Source organism: Pinus tabuliformis, chromosome 7 (assembly GCF_031772625.1).
Source record: "Pinus tabuliformis cultivar Carrire ecotype Pingquan chromosome 7, CPIR1, whole genome shotgun sequence".
NCBI lineage: Eukaryota > Viridiplantae > Streptophyta > Pinopsida > Pinales > Pinaceae > Pinus > Pinus tabuliformis.
The window spans coordinates 2,071,108,749-2,071,135,858 of record NC_142293.1 but is presented as its reverse complement, the minus strand read 5'-3'; the positions used below and the strand labels follow the sequence as shown (position 1 = coordinate 2,071,135,858).

The 27,110-nt window shown below is 38.8% G+C and overlaps 1 protein-coding gene across 3 annotated transcripts in view; it reads left to right on the top strand.

Moving 5' to 3' along the window:
- The first annotated feature begins 11,964 nt into the window (after positions 1-11,964).
- The window catches only part of LOC149256821 (protein AE7-like), a 201,921-nt gene continuing 186,775 nt past the window's right edge, over positions 11,965-27,110 (top strand). The window contains exons 1-3 of one of the 3 annotated variants that reach the window (XM_089460894.1): positions 11,965-12,201; positions 12,567-12,645; positions 13,428-13,555. In XM_089460894.1, coding sequence (XP_089317020.1) covers positions 13,430-13,555 — 126 coding nt within the window. In that variant the 5' untranslated portion in view covers positions 11,965-12,201; positions 12,567-12,645; positions 13,428-13,429. Of the gene's footprint in view, positions 12,202-12,267; positions 12,440-12,566; positions 12,646-13,427; positions 13,556-27,110 lie in introns of those variants that run through there. The other 2 variants (XM_089460893.1, XM_089460895.1) reach the window with 2 other exon arrangements.

Genomic DNA, 27,110 nt, shown 5'->3' with positions numbered 1-27,110 from the left:
TGGAAATCACATCAGAATTGCAGCGTGTTATTTTTCAAAAATCTACAAAAGTAGATGTCTTGACTACAAAGATCCCTTTGTAGCCTTAAAGGCAAATATTGCAACATATTCTCAGCTAGGTGAAGTCATTATAGTGGGTGATTTCAATGTTATTTCTATAAGTGAGCAAGCTAGCATTCTTTGTTGTAAAGAAGACTGTGACCCTATATGGCTTACAAAAGAGAGTAATCATCAGTGGGAAAGAATTTAAGAGGACAAGGGATGCAATCTCTTTGGCGAACACTTGCTTATTTTGTGTGGGGCTTTAGATTTATTCATTTGTAATGGTTTGACTATATGGGAAAACTCTCGTAATTTCACTTGCAATACTTACATTGGAACAAGTGTAGCAGACTATGTAATTTGCTCACATAGTTTGTGTGAGAATTTGGATGAAGTTTTGATTGGATATCAACTCTGGGACTTAAAATCAGATCATAAACCAATTTATTCAAGTTTATCTTGGACTGTAAAGAAGCAATTAGGGTCAAAAACTCAGTGTGTTCAACAAAATCTCCCAAAGGGCAAAATTCTTTTGACTCCAAAAAATTGTAATACCCTCAAAATAGCATTAAAGAGACTCTTCAAGAAGGAGAAAATCCCATTTCACGACCTTCATAGTCACGAATTAACACATTTAATTCAAAGCGCACTTGTAGAGTGAAAAAGAGCAAAAATTAAGAAGTCTAAAACAAATTGCGTTCCAATTAATGCTTGGTTTGACGAGGAATGCAAAAAGGCATGGAGAATGTGGAAAGAGTCAAACAAGGATAACATAAAGCTCAAAGATTACAAGCAGATACTAAAAAGGTTGATTTCATGGTTTCGAGGAGAGAAGAAATAATCTTCCTTGGGAAAAATAACCCCAAATTATTTTGGAAGGAGCTCCAATCGAGAAAGGTGCAAACTGAAAACAATATTACAACTTATAAATGGTTTGACTATGCAAGACAACTTTATGAGCAGGATCCCAAGGTTGGCCCTCCTACCTTGGTCAACATTGATACACAACTCTTCATGGTGCAAGAGGTATATATGTCTATCATGTAGTTGGGTGTTGGAAAAACAAAAGACTTAGTTGAACTCCAAGCAGAGTATCTAAAGTGGGACTTAAAAATTCTTGCACCTCACGTTACAAAAATTTTCAACAACATCATACAACCCCACAGATTGGAAAACTAGTATGGCAGTACCTCTTTCAAGAGTGGTGACATCAATAATTCCTCCTATTATAGGACCATAATGATAAACCCCTTGTTTGCAAGGTTATTTGGAAGCATGTTAGAAAATGAAATCAACAAATAGGCATAAGAAAGAGATAAATGTGCTAAAGGGCAAGCATGTTTTAGACCTAACATTCCATAGTTGATCATGGTATAACTTTAAGGCACATCATTGAAAAAATTTGGGAGAAAAAGGAAGAAGTCTTTTGTTGCTTTGTTGATTTCAGAAAAGTCTTTGACACGGTTGATAGGGATAAGCTTTGACACAAAATGGAGGAACTTGGGGTTTCAAGACATTTGAGAGTAGTTGTGCATAGGTTGGATGAAGGGTCAAAATTAGAACTTCAGCAGGCATTTTTGAGAGTTTTAGAAGTGATATTGGGGTCAAACAAGGTTGCCCATTGTCTCATACCCTCTTTGGTTTATTTATTGATAGGATTGAAGAGTGGCTAAATTCACAAGGGGGTGGAAATATCCATTTGGGCAAGTTTGTTATAAGCATTATTTTGTACATAGATGACCTTATTCTGATTGCTAAATCTGCTCTTGGTTTGCAAGAGCACTTATTTTCCTTGGAGCATTTTTGTAGAAGAGTGGGGATGCAAGTCACTATTAGAAAAACAAAAGTAGTGGTTTTCTCTAACAAAAGGAAACATAACGAGCATAAGTTCTACTTTGAAGGCAACATTTTGGAAGAAGTTGCGGATTACAAATACCTCAGAATTGACTTCAACATAAATCTAAGCTGGGATGGATGTAGAAAGAAAATAAATTTGGGGGGTTGGAAAGCATTTTATGCTTTTCAAAACAGGTGTAGAGAGGTAGGGTTATGGGACTGGAAAACCACTCTAACTCTTTTTGGGCTTTTAGTGATTCCAGTGATTCTCTACGGTTGTGAATTGTGGGCCAGTAGTACATCCGACATGTATTGGAAACAAATTGAGAAAATTCAGAAGCATTTGATTACAAGCAAATTCAAAATTAAAAGTGCAGTTCCTTATGTTATCTTGTGAAGTGAAATAAGGGCTGCTCCTATGGAAGCAATTGCTATGGTGTAGGTCATAAGGTATTTAAAAAAAATTGAGCAAATGGAAGAGGGAAGATGGCCTAAGGTTGTATTTAATGACATATTGTGCAAAAGAAAGAAGACTCGGATGCGACAAAATAACAAATGGTTTAGTAAATGAGGTATTTTCTTGAGCATGTGTCCCACAAACAGTAAAGAGTTAAAATCTTTTGTTATGGATAAGTTCCACAAACGTACTTGGGAGAAGGAGCTAGGGAGTAAGAAAAAATATTATATTGAAGAGTTTAATCCCACTAATCGTCAACAAAAAGCGTACATAGTGTTATCGGGAAATCTAATGTCCACTCGGAGCTGCTAGTCCCACTAAGACTGGTAGCTATCTTAGAAACAAACAAACTAAAACTATTTTCGCTTTCCTTTATGAGAAGTAGATAAGAGGGGAACAAAGGACACCAACCTTAGTCTTGCGCTTGATTCCTTGCTTGGTTCCTCTCCCTTCTAACAGATCCTTGTCGCTTTTCTTTCGTCTACCCAGCTTCAAAGAGCACCTGTGGGATCAAAGCAGCATAATGCTATCGCAGAACAGAGATCTACAATCATAAACAATATAGGACCAGATATATATTGACCACACAAATGCATATATCATCAAACATACAAGAATGTGGACGAAAACTTGAATAGCTTTATTAATATCAAGAATAGCAAAGAGGATTACAACCAATTGTTATGACCTAACATCATCCTCTCAGCATGAAAGCCCTTCTTCACCTCATGAAAAGCTTAGATCACCCAACACTATGATATTCCACCAAGAAACCAACAACACTTCCTTACAAGATACAAAATTCCAGCCTCTGGATCTCTGGGATGAGGGATCCATATATAAATGATTGCAGGGGGGTGAGGCAGCTTCTAGGATTTTAACTAGTGTCCTCTCTCCAATAGTTCTTGATTCCACTTGGATATTGATGGTCTCTTACTCATCCCTGGGCAAATTCAGAGAGGCAAGTGTCACAGGAGAAGTTTCTGGAAGATTCCATGATGATCCACCTTGCAAACTGTCTTTGCCATTTTTCTACTCTCGCCCATCACACCCTGCAGAAGGGCTTTCCAGTATGCATCGCACCTTTTACACTGAGCAGGTGGGCTGCATCGCACCCTCTGCACTGGGCAGTCTGTATGGTCCTACTTTGACCAGTTATGAGCAGTTTCCTGTGGAGAACTTCTGGGAGATGATGTAATCAGCTGACCTTGTTCCTTTAGGGTGTGAAGCAACACTTTTAGGGACTTAGGAGCCCTTGGTTTATGGACATGTATGATTGGGGTTGCAGTGCCCAAAAATGTCTATAATAGTTGCCCCCTAAAGCATGAGGTCGTTAATCTTTTGATGTCGAGTGAAATGCTTTATCATGAGGATCCGAAATTTTTTCAAGCTGGAAGGCGACCTGTAATAAGATACAATGCAATACATTATCTTCATAATATTTTTCATGATCTAGTTGAGGCGGGCATTCCCATGCTCAGCTTTATAAATTCATTTTTATGTACATAAGACAGACAACTGTCTGTGTGGTAGACTGATGATTCTGATAGAAACATCATCCTTTGATTCGGATGATCATCTGTGTAGCAATAATGTACATTTGATGTCTTTATTTTCCCAAATATATCGCAGTCCGGATGGATGGAACTACATCCGGGGTCTTCAAACTCGTCCAATTTTCACTCGGAGTACAAGTCGATCCATGTGAAAGATGTTCTGGAGTTGAACATGGAAAGACATCGCCTGATTACCAGCCAATGATGCAAGCTGTTAACAAGTGCAAGAGGAATCATCGATAATGATGATGACCATCAAGGTACTACAGTACAATTTGCGTGGTGTGAAAAGGGACTTGGCGTTGAACACCATGCAAAATCTTTCGGTCGAAGGCCATTGATGTAAACCTGTCGCCGGAAGTGAGAAACTTGCCATTGAGGCATGCAAGCTTCAAAGTACTAAAAGGGTTGTTCCTAAGTCGACTTCTTGGATAATGAGCTGATGTCAACAAGAAGCGACCTGTCGTAGGAGGGCCTTAATGAATCCCACATCTATGACACGGAACATAGTAAATGATTTCAGAGATGAAAACAATCTGATGATATAGGGTTCAGGGTGGCGGTCATGAAAGAATGAAGCGTGAATGTATTGCAGCGGATGAGACACAGGTGAATTCTCTGAGCGACTTCTCTTGAATATACCAGCGACACTGACATGGATTGGTAGCGTTAACCCCAAATATGGATGGTGCAATGGACCAATGGTGATATAACCGGTGAACAGAATAACCCAACCCGACACGGACGTGGAGTGAAAGTGTCATGTTCAAGAGCGATTTTCTACCAATAAAGTTTCTTCAAGTTTTCTTCCCAATTTTTCCCCAGTCATTGCTGATCAATACCTCTTTATTTTTATCAAGCTTGAGGAGGATAACATATGCTTGTTCTATAATTTGCCCTTCGGGCAAACCCGTTGCTGTGTTTTAACGAGCCTAGCGATAGTGAAACTCGCTCTTGTTTGTATGGACAAGTTTGTCGCTATTCGGTTTTAACGAGTTTAACGACAAAGATAACCCGGTCCTTTTCAATTTTAGAGAGTCTGAAAGGGGCTTAAAGGAGACTCCAATAATCCTTTTTCGTCATATAATCCTTTAAGTCCGAAAAAGTATAAAATAATACGAAAGGGATGAATTTTCGGTAACTTTAACGAGTCGAACAAAACAAGCGCTCGATCTTTTTGTGTAATAATCCCTCAGGTCCAAAAAGATTAAAATCTAGAGGAGGGATAGCACTTCCAGTCACTTTAACGAGCTGGAGAGACCAATTGCTCGACAATCTTTTCATATTTTACGAGTCAGGTGAAAAGAGCTTAAAGGAGACTCGTCTTTTGAGGAACGAGTGATAATTTCAGGTAGCAGCTAATTCTAGGTAAGGTTTGGAATTTTCCAATCACGGCAATGTCACAAGGATGGCTAACAAGATCACTCTTCGTAGCTGTTCCTCAAAAGGGGTAAACAATCAAATGGAGGTGAATGATTGGCTAAAACAGAGTGGAGGTGATGGTAAGAACATGACCAGGGCTCAAAAGCTGATGATAATGCATTCACAATGGCTATTTACCGAGGATTGGTTCATTTTGTAATGAGCTTAAACTCTGGGGGAACGTTTGCTCATTTCCAAGGTTTAATTTTTAACGAGCTTGAACTTCGCATAAAAACTACTCGTGCTAGTCGTATAATAAGGATGTCTCATCGATAGGTTCAATTTTTAAGGAGCTTGCACCATTCGAAACTTTGCTCCGGATCCTTTCATTATGCAAGCTAGGAACGACCAATCCTACAAGTTTAAAGGGTTGAGAAACTACAAACTAAGAAAATAAATGGTCGCTCTTTACTTTTAGGCAAAAAGGTTTGCATGCCCCTAGGTATAGTGAAGTAAAGTTCCCAGGTTACCATTTAGAAGTTCTCGCATTTGCAAGATAGTTTCCATCCGCACAACAGACAGAAACACTTCCTCGGCTTAGTCCATCTGGACAAAGGCTCCAATCACCTAACCTTGATGAAAGAATCTTATCCCGGTCTAACTCCCTCTTCCTATACAGATGGGTGTCGGACCAGTCTTAAATCCTTCGCGGAAATTTACCCTATACCCAAGGTTTTCCTGCCGAAACAGACTAGGGTGCATGCCCCCTGGGTTTCAGTCATGTCCTCCCGAATCACTCGCGCTCTTTAGGTGGACGGACTGGATATTGATGAGACATTCCTTGTGTGAAAAGACCATTTAGGGATGGCATTTGACTATTAGCTATGTGTGAGCCGGGGAACGAAAGCTGGTCTATGAGCTTGACCACTCGACCTTCATGCGGAAAACACATTACTCTAAAGAGTGAGGAGACAATGGCTCCCATGCTATAAATATAGTTGCACCCAAGGAGTAGATTATAATCTAGAGGTCCTTGGACTACCATTACGTTCATGTAAACAGTTTTCCTTCTCAACGTTATGGGCACATTGGGAAGGATCCCTAACGGTCGACTGGTTCCTTTGTCGAAGCCTGTCAGATTTCTCATTTCAGGTAGAAGCGATGGCGAACCAAGCGCTTCCCAAGCAGTTGAGGAAAGGATACTCACAGAAGCCCCTTCATCTATGATGGTACCGACCATGATCATTTTGTGAGCTTGTACTATGATTCAGAATGGTACATCAGCTGGTACACGGGGTCTGCCTAGTAGATTCCAATCGAAGGAAACGACTAGGTTGCTTGGAGGTGGGACCGAATAGACGGTCGGATATGACTCTAATGAACTTCCTTCCTGCGGTAAAGGAACGGGTAGATTGCCCCCATGTTCATCGGAGTCTGTGTTTACGAAAAGAATTTGAACGGTGTCGTTCTCATTCTCTTTGGTGATTGTGTCATTTGAAGATGGACCTTCCGAAGACAAGACCGAGTCGACTGCCGCCTCAACCTTTTGACTTTCGTCTGGTATGGATTCAGCGGGTTTATCTTTAATGACAGATGCTTCGACCGACCACAATGGCGTGTCGGTCAGATTTTCAACTAGTGACAGACTCAGCAAGAGTTTCTTATATCTAGGAGGAAGCCGTAGCGGTGAAGCCGGACGGTTATCCAAAACTCTTTTAGCTTCGTCTAGGAAGGGACAACGGTGGACGACGTGATCGCCTTCACACAGTTTACAAGGAAATTTACATTTCCTTTTTTGTCCAAATGCTTCGCTTTCACTAGTTGATGGTGTACTTTCAACATGATCTTCAAAGGTTGATGACACTGGATTGTGCAAACGAGGAGACCAGTCCCTTAAGATCCGAGGGATGCAAGGACAATCTCGATGATAGTGGTCTCCTTTGCAAATGACACATGGAGATTTAGGCTTGGACGGTGCAGTGTGCGGATTTTCACTAGACGATGCCCGATTACCCCTTTTCGCCTTTCGCTCCTTCTTCTTCTTCTCTTTCTTCTCCCTTCCCTTCTTCTCCTTCTTAGTTACTTGATTTTTGGCTTTACCAGCTTTATCAAGCGAAGAGGAAGGAGGAGAGGGAGAATCAGACAAAGTAGAAGGTTGGGGGGTAACTTTAGTATCATCCAGTTGCTGACTTGATTATTCAGGAATCACGGTGTTCTGAATGACGGAGGTCGAGAAGAGCCATATTGGCAGGCCAATCGTCAATCCTGGAAGTGACAATGTGGCCATATGAGGTGCACCAACATCTCCCCAAGAGGAGAAAGGACTAGGATTTCCTCCAAGGGGAAATCCTTGGTTGGTGGACTCCATTTTTCTCAACCTAAGACCAATGCAGGAATGGTGATATTATTCCGATTAAAATAAATTTTAGACGCTTTGACACAACTTGTTTTTTCAATTTTTAAGAGTTGAGAAAAAACAAAAGATGACTCTAGTCGCCTTCAATTTTTAATGAGCCTGAAGTGACAAGTGCTCAGATGGACCTTTTCTTTTAAGGAGTCTGAAAAGGAACGAAAGAGACTACTCTGGAAATCTAGACAGAGGGATTACCAAACCAATCGCAAAACTGCAGAATACTTTTTATGGTACGGCAGTCAATCTTCCCGAATGTTGTGTTCAGTGCATTGTGATCAATAGGGCGGCAGACACGGCTTCCTATGGATAAAGGATATAGCCTATTGTGGTCTCCCAATATATACTCGACGGTACGTGGGAGCACAAGTCCGTACTGGCACTTTTCGTCTCAAAGAGGAGGAATCACCCAACCAACAATGAAAGCGACAGTTACCAGGCTTTACGACGCCGGAATACGTCTCTAGCCTAGAATTATAAATGTTGTGCGTTAGGTTCCAAAGAGTTTTTATGTTCATTAAATTCATTTTACAGTTGATCTTTCTTAAGAAATTTTCCTTTCAGGTTCACCGCGCGATGTAGATATACAATTCCTAAAATACAATCTAAGATGATAAACAATCGTTTAATCTTCTTTTTGCAATGAAAATCCTAGCTACTAAAGAAAGAGAGATGATATTCTTTCAACATAGAGCAGAGAGCACACACTAGATGCACTGTCCTAAATCAAACCAACAAGCAGTCTAAATGAAAATGCACATGCATGTATTTGTTTTCAGCTTTCTTAATGTGTGAATGACAAGAAGAATGCTAAGTACAAATCAGAATTATCTTTTCAAAGTGACAGTACTAACAAATTTCTCTTCAAAAACGAAAGGAAGACAATGACGACACTTTGCTATTTTGAATCGAAAACTGCTTTTGACACTTGAAAAACTACTAATTCAAATCAAATACAAGAGTAACTATATAATCGACCGTCAAGAACAATAGAATTCTTTTCTTTGACTGAAAACAACACTTTCAAATCAAAAGATGACAGTTTGATTATGCTACTTTTTTGTAAAAGAGAACTGTAAATGGCGCACAATACATAAAAACATTCACAATTCTTTGTACTATGGAGGCGGAATCATGCAAAAGAAGGGAGTTTCTATAGTGGTATACTGATCACAGATAGCAAAACTCCCAAATAAAGCTGAAGAGAGTGAACACAGAAACCAAAGCTCAGAGCAGAAGAGGTCTTGTCTGACTAGCGCACCTGCAACACAGGGAAAGTGCGATGCAGCGCACCTACTGCACACGGAAGGTGCGATGCATCCAGATTCCCAAGAGGAGAAAGTGCGATGGTCCAGGGACGAGACTTCAACTTGGTTCCGGGTCACAGTTTGTAGCTTAGTTCAGGGATTTAGGCCGAGCTAATGATAGTCAGTAAATAGAAATCACAAGGGCTGATCTAATGAGGTTACTAGAGCCACCACTAGGGCAATTAGAAGGTTTTCAAATCGATTGTTCAATTTATAAACAAAACCCGAAGATAGACTGAAGCAACATTGATCTACTTTGCACTTGCATAGCAAATGCAGTTCGAAGGCTAGCTGGCTTGACTTCAGGCTCCGTCTGTAAGTTTATAAAACAAACAAATATAGACAAGCAAACAATCTATTCACTCCCCAGTAGAGTCGCCATTTTGTTATCGGGAAATCTAGTGTCCACTCGGAGCTGCTAGTCCCACTAAGACTGGTAGCTATCTTAGAAACAAACAAACTAAAACTACTTTCGCTTTCCTTTATGAGAAGTAGATAAGATGGGAACAAAGGACACCAACCTCAGTCTTGCGCTTGATTCCTTGCTTGGTTCCTCTCCCTTCTGACAGATCCTTGCCGCTTTTCTTTCATCTACCCAGCTTCAAAGAGCACCAGTGGGATCAAAGCAGCACAATACTATCGAAGAACAAAGATCTACAATCATAAACAATCTAGGACCAGATATATATTGACCACACAAATGCATATATCATCAAACATAAAAGAATGTGGAGGAAAACTTGAATAGCTTTATTAATATCAAGAATAGCAAAGAGGACTACAACCAATTGCTCTGACCCAACGTCATCCTCTCAACATGAAAGCCATTCTTCACCTCATGAAAAGCTTAGATCACCCAACACTATGATATTCCACCAAGAAACCAACAACACTTCCTTACAAGATACAAAATTCTAGCCTCTAGATCTCTGGGATGAGGGATCCATATATAGATGATTGCAGGGGGGTGAGTCATCTTTTGGGATTTTGACTAGTGTCCTCTCTCTGATAGTTCTTGATTCCACTTGGAGATTGATGATCTCTTACTCATCCCTGGGCGAATTTAGAGAGGCAAGTGTCACAGGAGAAGTTTATGGAAGATTCCATGACGATCCACCTTGCAAACTGTCTCTGCCATTTGTCTACTCTCGCCCATCGCACCCTACAGAAGGGCTTTCCAATATGCATCACACCTTTTACACTGAGCAAGTGGGATGCATCGCACCCTCTGCACTGGGCAGTTTGTATGGTCCTGCTTTGACCAGTTCTGAGCAGTTTCCTGTGGAGAACTTCTGGGAGATGATGTAATCAGCTGACCTTGTTCCTTTAGGGTGTGAAGCAACACTTTTAGGGACTTAGGAGCCCTTGGTTTATGGACATGTATGATTGGGGTTGCAGTGCCCAAAAATGTCTATAACACATAGGGACCAATATTTCTCGAAGAGCCAAAATTCTTATTGCTCAATTAAGGACTATTTCTCATAAACTCCGTTGTGAAACATGGCGCTGGAAAATGCCAAAAGAAGTGCGAGAGGAAAGAGTATGTATTTTTTGCTCTTCTGGAAAAGTGTAAACAAAAAATCATTTCATTTTAGAACGCGAGACCTTCAAAGACAATAAGGAAACTTATGCATATATTTTGGCAGCTAGCTCTTGGGATAATATATTCAGTGAAGGGTTTGTCAAGAAGCTCAGAGCATTTATTATGAAACTTCACATGAAAAGAGCTGAATAGCAAAGTCAAATAGAGAAGCAATCTATCCCATAGGCTATCTCTAGCCTCGTGGATGTTAACATAACTTCTTTTTCTTCTTAATTTGATTTTTTTTTACCTTTTTCTATTATTTTCATTTTCATAAATTATAGTTTTATTTATATATTTATTATTTATTTATTTATTTTTATTTTTATTTTTCCATATTTTTAATTTAAGATAACTTATTATTATAAAAAATATAAAAAATATATGTATATATCTAAAACAATATTAGTTAATTATATTTCCTAATTTTTTGTGATGACATTCAACTATATAATAATTGTTTTATTTTTGTGATTAAAATTTTTATTTTTATATTTTTAGTTTAGTTAAATTATAGTTATTTTATTTTTATGATTAATTTTTTTTATTTTTTATTTTTATTTTTAATTTAATTAAACTATATTTAAATTAAATTATTAACTACTATATAACCTTTGTTTAAATCTACCTTTACCTTAAATTTACTACTCTAAATATAATAATAATTTAAGATAAACCTTTATATCGCAAAAAAAATCTACACCTTGATAAATCTAATGTCTATGAGAAAAGTTTTTCGGGGTAAATCAGTGTTTTTTAAGATCAATAAGGGATCTAAAATATAACTAATTGTAGTTTAATCCTTACCTACAGATATTCCATAAATCTTTTAAATTTATTGGCTACATAAAGCGTTAATAATAAGATTATACTATAACACTATTATAATAATAATAATATAATATTAAATATTATTTATAGAAAATTGGAATATATATATTAACTCAAACTTGGTTAACTTTTCACTTAAATAACTTATGATAAGTAATGAAATATTAATTTAATATTATTACATAATTAGAAATTGAATAGTCCAAATCTAGCAGTTTTTGGTCATTCTTACCCGTTTTCTTTTTTCTTTTTCAATATAGCCGTTTTTAGTCAATCTTAGCCGTTGGACGATGTGCTTTCCCTATTTAAATATGCAACCATGATCTGGTTCTTCAACTTGTAGTAATGATGATCCACACTAGTTGATTCGAAACGCATCAACAAATAATTGATTCGAAACGCATCAACAAATACTCTATCATATGATTTATGCCAAAAACCTTTTCTCATAAACTTATTATAAATCACATAACCCTAAATTCAACAAATCTAATGTCCTTACAAATAAAATAAATCCAAATATATATTTCAATATTATTAAATTTCTTTTTAATTCTTCTAAATCATTGAGAATGTCACGAACGTGATTTACCTGGTCAGCAATTTATGCGGTGAAGTATTCAATTTTCCTCCATCAGCCTACTTTGTAGGCGGTGAGCGGTGAAGTGTTCTTAACCTCAAATATTCATTGAATTTGTCCTCTGGTTTCATTTATTCTTTAACAGCGCTCTGTGTTTTTCATCATTTTGCTTTAAATAAAAGCAAATTCGTGTGAATAAATAAACGACGTTAGTAGCTGAATATCATAAGAAACATCGGTACGAATTCTCGCTCTAATTTCTTCTCCGCACCTTATTTGTATTTGTTTTTGGAGTGTATTTGTAATCATGCGGGTGCTAAAATTCTCCGGTGTTGAAGTTAGAATTTTATTTATGTGAACTGCCTTGAAATTTCTGCCATATGCTTTTCATCTATCATTGCCAGTATTGAGTTTCATTGCTGTAGAATTTTGAGCTTACGGAAAGTGGGGTTTTGAGATTCTATTTCACTCAACATGTAAGATGAAAGAATATTTTTTCTCTTGATGCCCGCGTGATGCGGATTGAAATTCTTAGTGTTTCTTGGAATTTGTGTTCACAAAACTGCAGTAATGGGTGATTTCATCTTCCTTATTTTGCATTAGGTCAATGTTCATGTGCCCTTTCTCCATCCTTAGAGCGTGGAATTCCCTAAATTTCGATGCTGATGGCATTGCTGCGTTGGTATAAAGTTACTTGTCCCTACTCCAAAGTTCAAACTTGCTTTACAGTATCTCAAATGCAGTTTGCTAGAACTAGCACAGAATGCATCTAAAACCGGGTCTCATATGTAATTTGAGGTTGCCTATTTTACTATGGTGGTATTTTGTGAATTCGATCTATGCATTCCTGAGTTTTGCAAACTCAATGTGCATATCAAACCTTGGTTCCGTGGTTTAAAAAGGTCTGTTTAAATACTTCTTATTAGACATTGGAATTATAGATATGCAACCTCGAGCTTCGCAATATCAAGGTTCAGTGCATATCAAACCTTGCTTTTAAATGGCTTTGTGCTAGTGCCCATATTCTGTGCATTTTGTGCATCATTACACAAAGTGTTTGATGGATCCCCACCCCCAACCAGACCGTAGAGCAGTTTGCTTCTCTCAGTGCAGTGATTTATAATTCTGTTCGCACCTAGGATTAGGTGGTTCTCTTGTTTTGATTGGGCTAAACCTTGCAAATAGTTCTCGACATTTTATGGAAAGGGCACATGCATTATTCTTTCAGGAAAAATATTGTTTTATCGTTTTCGTCAAGCATACATGTTTAGTAAACCAAAAATATGCTTGTATGTTTTTTAACTGAAACTACAAAGAAGGTTATGCCTACTCGTGTCTTTCGTGGGTTGTCACATTTTTTTTTGGGATCCCTCTGCATCGTTTGATAAATTGATATATGTTTAAAAGGCCTAGGAGTACCGGAACATTTGAACAATATACACTGACTGCCATTGGCAATAGCAGCAATGGTTGCAGGTCTGATTAATGCTAATCCAGTAGTCTATGAGAGGAAAGAGCGACCTTCAAGGAACGATGTAACCGACAGAGATGAATCGGCTGTTGAGCCTATAGATGAACAAGAAGTTTTTGATATCCTTTTGACACGTGTATCACATTTTTTTCTTTACAATGCATTGAAAGAGTATATATTAGTGCTCAGAAATGGCCAGAAGTGCACAATGCAACAGATAAACAACCATCATGAACATCTGAGAGTTCTGGATTTATTTTATAACATGGTAAGGGCAGATGGAACTGAAGAGGGTTTTAAGAATCATGATGAATATTAACCTGCTGCTGTTAAACTTTGTTATCTGACTTTCGTTTGGTTTTTTTGTTCACATCTTTTATTAGTTTGACTGATTATTGTTCATTCTTACCAATGCTATCAGATCACTCATTTATGTTACAATTTTGCATGGTTTCTCTTGACATGTGTTGTTATTCTGACTAATTTCTTCTGATTTTTTACTTACACACTTTTGCATTCACTTGCAGTTCTAGTGCTTTTTCATCTTTCATATTAATTTATATGATTGTTTCTAATTAAGGTGAATATTGGAAATTTAAATATTTTCTCTTTTCTAAATGAGAGAAATGAATTAAGGAGTTAGAGGAAATCCCAAGATTTTTAATATATCAATGCGCATTCAACTGTTCTCTCTAAGCCATCCACATTTGTCAAATTTAAGAGAATTTATATAGTATTTTAAAAACAGACCACTAAATTGGATTCTTGGCTGCAATTATATCTGTAACTCCCTTCCCCTCCTTTTCATTGTTATCGTATCAAAAATGTATTATCTAACATGTATTACTCATCAAATGTTACAGTTACTGTAATATTATTTTGTTGTTTTGCTTTTGGTGATGCAAAAAATGCTGGACAGTTATTCTGAAGTTCATACATCTAAACCTTTAAGAGATGAGAGTTACTAATCAGTCACGACATATAATATACATTACAAGTCATTCAATTTGGGAGTGGTTTCTCTCAATTCAACAGATGTCCCAAATAAATTTCTTTATTATCTCTGATCTCTAGGCCTTGTTGAGTGAATTTTTATAATTTTTGAAGGCTATACTTGTAATTAGTTTGTTGTAAGATGCACCTGGGCACCTTCTTCCTTCCAAGCAGGATTTGAACAAGGTGATTAGAGATATTTACAAACAATACATCCAGGTCATTTGAATTGCCCCCTGCTGAGGGCCTGAGCCCTAAGATGGCTTTCTTTTTCTAGCTCTTCATGTATTTGAGAGACAATCTTATTGTCAGACCTGCATGTACTTAGAGAAATTGGACTCATAGCCTAATGATCCCTTTTGGCCAGTTCAGAGTTTTTTCTCATCAATTTTGGATTGAGATATAACATCACATTCCACAATTAGAGACAATTTGTTGGTTGTGACCACTGCAAGAGATTGAGTCGTGGGAGCACTTCATCTTCCAGGTAATTTGAATTACCCGTCGCTGAGGGCCTTGGCCCTAAGATGGGTTTCTTTTTTGAGCTCTTCATGTAGTTGAGGGACAATCTTATTGTTGACCTGCATGTACTTGAAGACATTGGATACGAAACTAACAATCCCTTTTAGCTAGTTCAGAGTTTTTTCTCATCAATTTTGGATTGAGATATAACATCACATTCCACAATTCGAGCCAATTTGTTGGTTGTGACTCTTGCAAGAGATTGAGTTGCGGGAGCACCTCATCTTCATATATCCCAATTATTATGATATTAAATGAAGGCTCCACTCCATATAATGAGATTTGGGGGATTCCCTCACTAACCTCTTCTCCTGTCTAGACCAGATATGCCTAGTTCTTTTTATGAGGGAGTTGTCAGGACACTGAAATGATCCTTAATGTTCAAGATGATTGACAAAATAGATAATATGAAAATGCCCCTTTACTTCATTAAATTGTAGGAATTTACAGGGTAAGTTCTTTAGACGGAACACCAAAGGACACTGCTCACAAATAGATCACAAATCAATACACCAGTATTATTGACGTGGTTAAAACCCTCAAAGAGGGAAACAATCCACGGCCTGAGCCAATGCGGCTACTTCAGGCAATTTATTAATAAAAGAATGAAAATTTACATAAGCTTCTCTCATGAACGGTTACCCTACAAATGACCCTCCATGCTCTTTAAATAGAGATCATGGACCAATCGGGTGTTAAGCCACAGATCAAGTGTCGGTAATATCGAGGAGAGAATGAACTGTCAGATCACTACATATTGTGACCGTCGGATTGTAAGTTACAAAATTATATAGTAAAGAAACACACTTTACCTAATTCTACACTAGACCAAGTTATACTTAACTATTTCCTATGTGTCAGAATATCCTAACATCCCCCCTTAAGAACAACTTGGGATAGGATTGAAGGATGTACAAATATGACACAATAGGAGAAGGAAGGAGGCATTAGGAGCCTATCCCCCCTTAGGAGCCTATCCACCCTTTGTGACAACTTCTTGAACTCCAACCATAAATCGAAGTTTAGTAAACTTCACCTCTGTCAGAGCCTTTGTAAAGATGTCTGCAACTTGATCACCTGTTGAACAATATTGCACTTCAAGAATATGGTCGTGAATGAGCTTTCTGATGAAGTGCATGTGCAGTTCAATGTGTTTGCTGTGTTGATGTTGGACTGGATCTTTGCATAGTTGAATGGCACTTTCATTATCACACCAAAGTGTAGTCAGATGTTGCTACTGGAAGCCAAACTCTGACAGGATCTGATGAAGTCACATGGCTTCCTTACTAGCTTCTACAACACCACAATACTCTGCTTCTGCCGAAGAAAGAGAAATGGCACTTTGTTTTTTGCAAGCCCATGTAATAGGTCTTGAACCAAGAGTGAACACATAACTTGCAGTAGACTTCTGATCATCAGGGTCACCAGCCCAATCAGAATCAGTGAAACCAACCAATAGAGGAGATGCTTTTGCACTGTAATGAATCCCAAACTGAACTGTACCTCAAACATAACGAAGTATTCTTTTAGCTGCTTTCCAATGACTTTCATGTGGCTTTTGCATAAACCAAGCAAAAAGGCCAACATCAAAGGAAAGGTCAGGACAAGTATGGGTCAGATACAAAAGTTTTCCTACAAGTTGATGGTATAAAGTAGCATCAACTTCAGGGGAAGTACAAGTGACTGAAAGTTTGGCTCCAGACTGAAAGGGAGAAGGGGCTGGCTTACAGTCTTCCATGTGAAAATGGCGTAGAAGATCACAGGCATACTTGGACTGGGAAAGGGAAATACCTTCCTTGGATTGCAAGACTTGAAGACCAAGAAAATAATGCAAGTGTCCTAAGTCTGTCATTTCAAACTTCTTTTTAAGGCTGGACTTCACATCGTTTATAAGGTTGGGATCACTACTAGTAAGGATAAGATCATCAACATAAAGAACAAGAATGATAAGAGACTTGCCCACTTTCTTGGTGTAGACAGTATTGTCAGAATGACACCTAGAAAAGCCAGTTTCTAAAAGAAAGCTATCCATTTTGGCATACCAAGCACGAGGAACTTGCTTGAGACCATAAAGGGATTTCATAAGTCGACATACAAGGTTGGAATTTGTTTCTATAAAGCCAGTAAGTTGTTCCATGTAGATTTCTTCATGCAAGTCCCCATGCAAGAAGGCAGATTTAACATCCATTTGATGGACTTCCCATTTGAAAGAGGTAGCAAGGGAAAGAACAAGGCGGATAGAGTTCATTTTGGCAACAGGGGAGAAGGTTTCAGTATAGTCAATGCCTTCAACTTGTGAAAAACCCTTAGCAACAAAATGAGCTTTATGTTTATCAACTTTTCCATCTGGTCCATACTTGGTTCTGTAAACCCATTTGCATCTAACAAGTTTTCGTCCCTTTGGTAGAGGAACAAGATCCCATGTATCATTTGCCAATAATGAACGATATTCTTCATTCATAGTTGCGTCCCAATCTGGATGGCCTGAAGCTTCTACAAAGGTGTCAGGATCATAATTCGCTGAAGCTTGAGCCAGTAAAGAAGAGGCTCTATCGAACTGAGAACGTGTACGTTGCTGATCTATAGGATCACCGGCAAGAGCGCCTGCTGCATCCTGAGTAGCACAGACCCATTTTGGAAGCTGAGGAGCTGAAGAAGGATCCTGAGAAGGTGGGGGAGGATTGTCATCCTCGCTTTCATCATCTGAAGAAGAAATATTTTCAAAAGTAGAAGAGATAGAGAGAGGTGGCACATCTGCCGAACTAGGCTCGTAGGTCGATATATTTTCAGCAAACTTTACATCTCTTCTAATGATAACATTTTTGGACTTAAGTGGAATAAGTCTATATCCTTTGACATCTTCAGAATATCCAACAAAAATACATTTTTCACTCTTAGGTTCTAAATATTTATGTTTCTCATCTAGAATATGGGCCCATGCTTCACTTCCAAAAACACGAAAGTGACTTACATCTGGTTTAATTGAGCTCCATGCTTCTTCTGGAGTGATTTTCTTTAAAACCTTAGTAGGAGTGTGATTTATTATGTAATTTGCATAGTTAATTACTTCCGCCCAAAAATTAAGACTAAGTCCTTTAGATTGAAGCATACAATTAGCCATTCCCTTTAAGGTGCGATCCTTCCTTTTAGCTACACCATTTTGTTGTGGAGTATATGGAACAATATGTTGCATTTGAATTCCATTCTCAGTGCAAAAGTTGATGAATTTGTTGTTAACATATTCTCTGCCATTATCAGATCTTAGCTTAAGAATTTGATGTCCAGATTGTTTTTGAACAAAGGCCTTAAAGGCCAAGAACATGTTAAATACTTCACTATTGAGTTTTAAGAAGTATACCCAAGTGCGTCTGGAGAAATCATCAATGAAAGTTAAGAAATACTTGTAGCCAGAGAATGAAACAACTGGAAGTGGACCACATAAATCACTATGCACAAGCTGTAAAGGGGCTGAGGCGTGCTAAGAGGCACATTTTTCAAAACTATCCCGATGATGTTTTCCGAGTACACGTCCAGAACAAACACCATCTCTGCAAGATACCATTGGAAGACCTGTCACCATATCTTCTTTACATAGATTCTGAAGGGAGCGATAGTTTAAGTGACCAAATCGCTCATGCCAAAGTTTGCTGACTTCATCATTATGAGCAACAAATACCGAGGGAAGATTTGATGACCCAAAGTTGTTAAACTTTTGCAACCTTGTAGAATCATCAACAATGCCAGTAGCTAAAATCTTTCTAGGATCTCTTAGGTCCTTAATTACAACATCGTGAGGTGAAAATTCAACGATTTTACCTTCCCCTGAATGAGTTATCTGATATACAGATAGAAGGTTGCAGGATAAGGTTGGAACACATAATACATCATTAAATTGACCATTGTCTAAATGAACAGTTCCAGTCCCTACAACACTAAGAGATCTATCATCACCAACATATATATTTTTGGTGTTACAATCATTTAAAGAAGAAAATATGGCTTTGTTTTTGGCCATGTGATAAGAAGCTCCAGAATCAATGAGCCACTCATGAGAATTAGAAGAAGAAGATACATTTAGTGCATATCCAGACCGAGATGTTTGACAACCACATGCAGAAAGTGCTATTCCTGAAGATGAAGTTGAAGTTGAAGAGTGCTTCAAATGGATGTTATGCTTCTTCATTGCTGCTTCCAAGGCTTCCATCTTCTTAAAGCATTTAGATTCTAAGTGGCCATCTCGATTATAAAGGTGGCAATGTCTATCAGTCTTCTTCCCTTTGTTTTTATTTGCCTTATCATTTTGTTATAATGATTTTTCATTTTGAGGCTGAAATTGCTTACGACCCTTGTTTGGTTTAGGACCATTCTTTTTATTTAGGATACGACTTCTTAGGATTCTTTGAATTTGGTTGCTGCTGGGTGGCTGAGGCTTTCTTAGAAGAGTTTCCAAGATTACGAAGACCAAGGTGTAAGAGTTTTCTTGTTCTCTTATTAAAGAATCACAAAAGGAATCAAAGGAAGAGGACTTGTAGTCTTGTCCTTGAGAAATGAAGGCTTCTCTTGTAGAATGGAAGGTGGAAACAAACACAGAGTAGGCTGGTCCCAACTTAGTAAGAATGGAATAGATAAGGTTACCATCTTCTTTCTTAACCTTAACACCTTCCAAGAGAAGTCTAAGGGTCTTGAACTTGGACAAAAAATCTTCAATGGAAGAAAAATCATTGGGGTCAAATGTAAACAACTCATTTTCGAGTTGATGGGCTCTAAATTCATTTCTAATTCCAAAAACTTTAGTGATTTGTTTCATTGCTTCATTAGGAGTATCAAGTTCTGTGATATGGAATCTAAGGTCTGGAGAAATAGACATCCCTATCAACCCACGTGCTTGATCTTGCCTATTTTCCCATTTGGCTGCCTTATCTTCATCTTTCGGTTTGGTTTCTTGGCCTGAGGCTATTCTGTAAAGACCTTTACTTCTAAGTAAATCCACAATGTAGGACCACCATTGGAAGTAGTTGGTGCTGTCAAGAATAACTTGGCATGGACTTTCCATTTTAACAGAAATTGAAGCTATAGATGCTGAAAATAAGTGTTCCAATGGAAAAATCTCTAAAAAATAGGCTGATTAAAAAAAAATGGCTTTGAAAATGGCTTCTAGATGAAGAAGTTAGGGCTTTTTGAAGAAAAGTTGTTGAAGATGCTGAAGAAGTGCGGGAATGTGCAGAAATGAATGCTGATGTTATATTTAAAAAAAATCTGCCCCCTTTCCAAACTTAATCTAATTAGCTCAACAAAAAGAAAGACTTGAACTCAAGACCTCTATTCTCATAAAGTAGCTTTGAACCAAGTGAGCTAGATTAAGAGGTTAGTAATTTTTGGAAAAGAGGAAGGTTTTTTTTTTTTGTTAGCCACTGAAGTTTTGGGGTGCGTGCTTACTTGAGAAAGCTCTTTTTTTTTTTTTTTTTTTTTTTTTTTTTTTTTCTGTATAAAGACTATTCTATTAAGATTAAAAGAGAAAAAATATTTACAAAGAGGTTTGAACCTCTGAGGGGGTTGTAGCCTGCCCTCTGTTAGAAAAACCGTTGCGATTCACACATTGCTTTCTGTTTACAAAAATGAAAATCATAGACCCAAGACTAAACAGGACTAGATAGGATCGACGCTTCAGTATGAGCTGCCCTATTACAAAATGCTGTCCTTTGCCACTATTACAAAAAAACTGGAAAGCCAAAATTATGTCCTGGAGAAAGAAAAGATTCATACTGATAATAACAGAAGCCATACACACTGAGAATTACACACAAAAACCAGAAATCCTAAGATGACTTGCTGTTCTGTTGCTGAAGCCATAAGTAATTATGCCTGAGGTGGCAAGCCTGTGTCGTCTTCAGTTGCCTGGTTGGGAGAGTTTACCCAATGAACCATCACATTATCTTCAGCTTCCGTCATGTTGCAATCTGGAGGAGGCACAAGGTGCAGAACGCTGCCAGAGAATCGCGCCGGCTCACAAGCTATAATATGCTCTTGAGAAGAGTCTGGCTGAGGGCGAGAATCTTCTTGTTGGCCTTCTTCATGCAACGCAGCAGGGTTATTGAGGACATCACCAGCCAAGCTGCCCTGAGAATCACTGGAATTTTGAGAAAGAGACTGTTCCTTGGAGGTTTCATCTGAGCTTGTGAGCTCATCTTCTTCCTCCGAGAAGATAACAGTTATAATAGCTGAGATAAGCGGTTTGTTAAGCCTGCTTTTAAACTTTAACCGGGATGAGTGAAACGCGCTGTTTAGGGAGGGTCCAGAATGGTCTGAGGGCGGTGAGGACGGCGAGGCAGAGGCTAATGGAGTTATACTTCGAGGCCCAGAACCACCACGACCCCTATTACCTCCACGGGGCCCTGAGTTGCTACCACGCCTGGGTATGCCACGACGACGGGCCATTGCAGAATAGATCAACAATTTGAATGTGCTGAAGGACTGAGGGAGAAAGAGAAGCGACTCACCACAAACTAAATGAAACCGAAATGAACAAACCTCTGAACTGAAGACCCCAAAGCAGGACACACAGTATATATAAACGACCACGAGAGAGAACCCAGCAGCGACTGAATACACCCAATACCCGACCCAGACACCTTCAGCAAAGACAGAAACGAAACCCCTTACGGAGATGGGCCAGAAGACTGACTTAATACACCCGACGCATATGGAGAAGACTGACTTACTACACCAGACACCTTCGAAAAGAAACAAAACCAAATACCTGAAGCTGGCAAGATGTGAACAGTTATGAAGCCATGGTGGCTTCCAAATTCTCTGAGCTGCGCAGAAGCTCTGAGGACATAACCACCAGAGAGGAGCACTGCCTGAAGAAACCAGAGCAAATGAAGAGACCAGAGCACTGCCTGAAGAGACTAGATGCCTGCCTGAAGAGACCAGAGCACTGCCTGAAGAGGCCAGAGCAAATGAACCGTGAGTTGTGCGCGCCATCCTGAAATCTATTTCCTGCGTGCCTTGAACACCAAGCTTCATAAATGCTAGTTAATAGCCTGCCTCGAACTGCCAAACCTACTCAAGGTAATGCCAAGTGCCGGCTCCACATGCTCAAGCTTTAACACCTCATTAAGGCACCCGCATCTGGGTGAGAAAGCTCTTTTTTGCCTACAAAATAAAAAACAAAAAACCCAACACGACCATACAAAAAAACAAACCTTACGGCTTGAGGTTAGCTTTAGCCGGAAACTAAATATTTTCCTCAATGTTTCTGATTTTCCGATATCACATTAAGGCGCGGCGGAAAAGAGCATACGCATGAGAAAAATCCTTCCTTTTTGTTTCTGATTTGCCCAGATCGCACAGAGTCGCGGGGTAAAGAGCATACGCAGAAATGAAGGTGTACATCCGGTAATAAAAAGACAAAGAGCTCAATAAACCGAAATAAACAGAGAGAAAATAACTAAAAACTGCAAATAAACACTGTATACCTCCAGATCTTAAAAATGACGTAGCTAGGGCTACTGGAAACCTTTTCGCGTGAAACAAAAGGGTTCCTCATTGGAACAAATGCTCTTTACACAATAGAGCAGTCCTCTCTGCTCAAAAGCAGTCAGAAACAGTAGATCTAGGAAACGACAATCGGATGCAGTTCTACTGGCTTCAGATTTGGATCACCAACGGATGTAGCCCTCAACTTTGCTCTGATACCATGTAGGAATTTACAGGGTAAGTTCCTCACAAATAGATCACAGATCAATACACCAGTATTGTTGACGTGGTTAAAACCCTCAAAGAGGGAAACAGTCCACGACCTGAGCCAATGCGGCCACTTCAGGCAATTTATTAATAAAAGAATGAAAATTTACATAAGCTTCTCTCATGAACGATTACCCTACAAATGACCCTCCATGCTTTTAAAATAGAGATCATGGACCAATCGGGTGTTAAGCCACGGATCAAGTGTCGGTAATACCGAGGAGAGAATGAACCGTTGGATCACTACATATCGTGACTGTCGGATTGTAAGTTACAAAAGTACATAGTAAAGAAACACACTTTACCTAACTCTACACTAGACCAAGTTATACTTAACTATTTCCTATGTGTCGCAATATCCTAACATAAATCATAAAACCCTCAAGGTAGGGCAACATGATACGATAATCCTTTTTATGGAATGATAAACTCTTGTCCACCAATCTCTTCAATGAGGCAACTTCCCAATCAGCCAATGCTCATATAAAATCACAATAATTGACACCCATAAAGACTCCACATTATTTATAGTTATAACAAATTGTAACCTATCTTGAGCATTAAGGAGGATCACCTTCACGCCCTTTAGTGAATGGACCATGTTACATTTATTGCATGATAACTACCTAGTGGGTGTTATTAATGATAACTAACATAGTGAACCTAGTCCATATCACATTAAATGGCCACCATACCTATGCTATTATTAACTCTAATGGGCCCTTTGCCTTCGATTATATGACTAGGGAGGATGCCATTATACAAAAATCTTAGATCTTACGGGGACCTCCTCAGATGGAAGTTGTCAGGTTAATCACTATTTCCTTTCCTTCTATATTGTTTGTTGGTGGTAACTAGCAGGTAGAGACCTAGGAAACTTTTGACACTAGATTAACGAGATCTGAGACCTCCTCTTTATCTTCAATGAATGGACTTGTACCATGAGGCTTTTGAGAAGTTCCACTCTCGGTCTTAGAACAAGTCTCATCTTAACTCTCAACATAGGCTAAGTTACTTGCTCCCCCTTGCCCCCCTTCATTTCATGAGACTTGTCTGGCATCACTAGTTTCTTTTGGTGTTCTTGAGTGGTAGGAATCTGGAAAGTCTCGGTGGATTGTTCTTGAGTCCCTCCCAAGGTTTCACAATTTGGCCCTTTTAGTGGTGTACTATTTTCCAATGACATCATCAGACGGTATATTGGATTTTTTGCCGTGGTTGATGGCACAAGAAGGACATCTTCATCTTCTTCTTTTGTGGATCTTCTTCATCTTGATGGCATAAGCCTTTATGCATAATATACACATTTTTGCTGTGGTTGTAGACGTTTCCTCTTCTTCCTCTCATTTTTCTTATGATGCTGGGATTTTGACAAATATTCTTCTCTGAAACAACAGTTAAACTTAAAACAGTCATTATATGCTTCATTTGACAGAACTGATTTTTCAATGGTACAATGATTCAACAGAGAAATGTAAGCATGCAAAGGTTCCAATTCTTCAATTAATGCAGTAAGAATAATAAAGCAATTCAGCAAGTCCACGGCAATATAGACACGTACACAGATATGCAATAGTGCACAGCGTAGGTTTAAATAAAGCAGTAATGCCCAGAGCCGAATTCAATTGATTTCCCCAACTGTAGAAATTATGCATTTTTGTTTGAATTATTCCAGAACTGCTTCAAATCCGTAATCAACCCTAGCATGAATCTTCACAACCAGATTCAGAACAGCTTTGACCTTTTGTTTGGTTACAGGAATCAACCTCAGTGGCTTCAGATCATGAAAGGAACCTCAGGGTCCTTTGCATTACTTGCAGGAGGGTTACAGGACCCTCAGTCTTCCCATGAATGAGGTCACAGGATGCCTAGACTGATCTCAGAGGATCTCGGCCTGCTTTAGGTAATTTGGACTGTTCCAGCGAACACAAAAAACCCTCGACCTGTAGCAATGGAATAGGAGTTTGGGCTGGACTGAGCTTCGATTGGCCTCAGTAAGCTTGCTTGCCTCAGGAATAAGACCTCTGCTTGCCCAGATCAAGCTCTTGCTCTTGATTATCCACTTTGATTGGCTCAGAGATAGACCCCACTTGCTTCAGGTACAAACCTGCGTTGTTTGTTGGCCTTAACAGACTTCGTTTCCAGCCACAGAATCAACTTTTGCTTGATCTCAGGGCTTCCATTCACCTCAGGAACGATACTTCTGTTGTCACAGGGTAGTGCATAGGGCTTCAATCTATGATTCCACTGTTGTTTAGACTCGTTGACCTTAAGAAGGAATCTGACCTTCATGCTTTAGATACTGCTTGGCAGAATTCATTTGACTTCAGACCATAATTTATTTTTCCAATAATCCTGTGCCAAAACAGAGATTGAAAAATAGGAAAAGAAAAGAGAATAAATGTATCAACTAGGGTGAATCTTTCACCACTGAAATTGATAGGGAAAAGGGGTCTTAAAACACTCAAAGCCTCAGGCTCAAGAAAAACAGAGATAAAATGATCCAATCCAATGATGATCCAAATGAATTCTACCCTCTTGTATTTATAGATTTCCTTGAGGGGATTCTCTCCTTAGTTAATTGAGTAAAATTGAGTAATACGACACTCTAAAAGCTGTTGGACCATCCACTACAAGGAGATTGTTATCTGCCCAGCTCAAGTCCTAGCCCATGCTATGTTGGAGATAGAGAAGGCCAAGATTGAGGCCCATAGGTGGGAAAAGATTGCAACAGAATAGGTAGTAGGGGAGGTGGCTAGTCTACGGAGTCAACTTCACCAACTTAGATAAGAGATGATGGTCCTTAGGATTCAAGAGGCCACCAAAAGGGAACACTTAGAGAAAGAAAACAAACAACTTAAATAGCCGTAAGAGTGAGAATAGTAGCTAGAGACAGTTAAATTTCAGATATGGAAGCTTCTTTAGGAGTCATGGCACACTTGTTTTTGGAATTTGCCAGCTGCAAACAACTAGCAAGAACATATGCATTTTTTCTAAAATAGCAATGATGTAGATTTTGGATTTCTCGTTTGGTACAGTAGGGAAAGTTTCATGTCCAAACTCCTAGATATTTCATTAAGGTTTGTCAGAATTGAGGTATGGAAGAAAAGGCAGGTTATGTGAATTCTACTTTCACAACCTTGTATTGTCACAACCAGCATCATGGGTTCATAACCCCTATGTAGGGGATGTACAACTCATGGCCTTGACCTCCTGGCTAAGGCATGAAGAAATGAGAGCAGATGAAGTGAAGAGAGAATTGGAGGAAGAATCAACTACTCCTCTATGGATCAGGGCAAGTGACCCTAACCTTGAAACCATCAGTGTAGCCCATAACATCTTGATAGAAGACCATCAGGTGGCACTTATCTGGAAGTAAAGGCAAGAGGAGGCCATCCTACACTTTGAGGATATGCAAAGACCATTGGGTGATGGAACCACATAGGCCTGCCAAAGAAGATGGCAAGCCTTACCTTATGGTCTGCAAATTAGAGAGTTTCATTCACTTGCTAGACTACATAATGCTCTCTCTAGAACACCTCTTTACAAGAGGCTGCTGCAAAGGTTGGGAACTGTTACCCACCAAAAAGTGGGTAACCCATAGGAGAAGAGTTTTCTCCTCCTTGGACAGTTGGTCGGCCAACAACCTTATATGATCAACACACAACATGATGATGAGGTCCTCCACTTCTTGCTCTAGTCAGATTTATCTCCCATTCGAAATTCCTTGTTAAAGTAAGGTGGTTCATCCTTCAACATATATTTTAACCATTTCTGTAATCATTTGCTTTCACTTAATGTTATGGGCATAGTAATATGGATAAAGAGGAAAATTGGATAAGTGACTGATCATGATTGTATTCTCGTTCCCTTCACCTGGGAGGCTAGTCTTTGACTCTAGTTTAGTGGGACCTCCTTTAAGGCCTTAGGGTTTTAGGAAGGGCACTACTGGGGAAGCATTGATGGAAGTAATGTGTCCGAGATAATCCATACTTACCACTTTCCATCATTCCCCTTATTCATCTCCATTCTTCGGGCTGTTGGTCATTGGTCATTGGGATTGGCAACCTTCATCCTCATCCTTGAGTTTGGGCTTAGAAACTTAGCCTCAGAGGTTGATGCAGCGAAAAGAAACGTTAAAGCATGGAAAGCCACAATAAAAGAAAAATGTAAATGCAAAAGATGGTTGGGACTTTTATTTAGTGTGTGGGCAAGAGCCTAGCATGAAATCTATCCCCCTCTTTAGCCATCATCTAGTTCCTCAAGCATATAATGCTTCATCTAAAGAAAGGCACTCTTGTATGTCCCAATCTCAATGAACAAGGAATTGCTTCATCTTAAAGGGGTAATGAAAAATATCAAAATCAAGCTTGGGGTCCTAAGCAATGCACCCAATAAATGAAAAATCATAAAAGTTG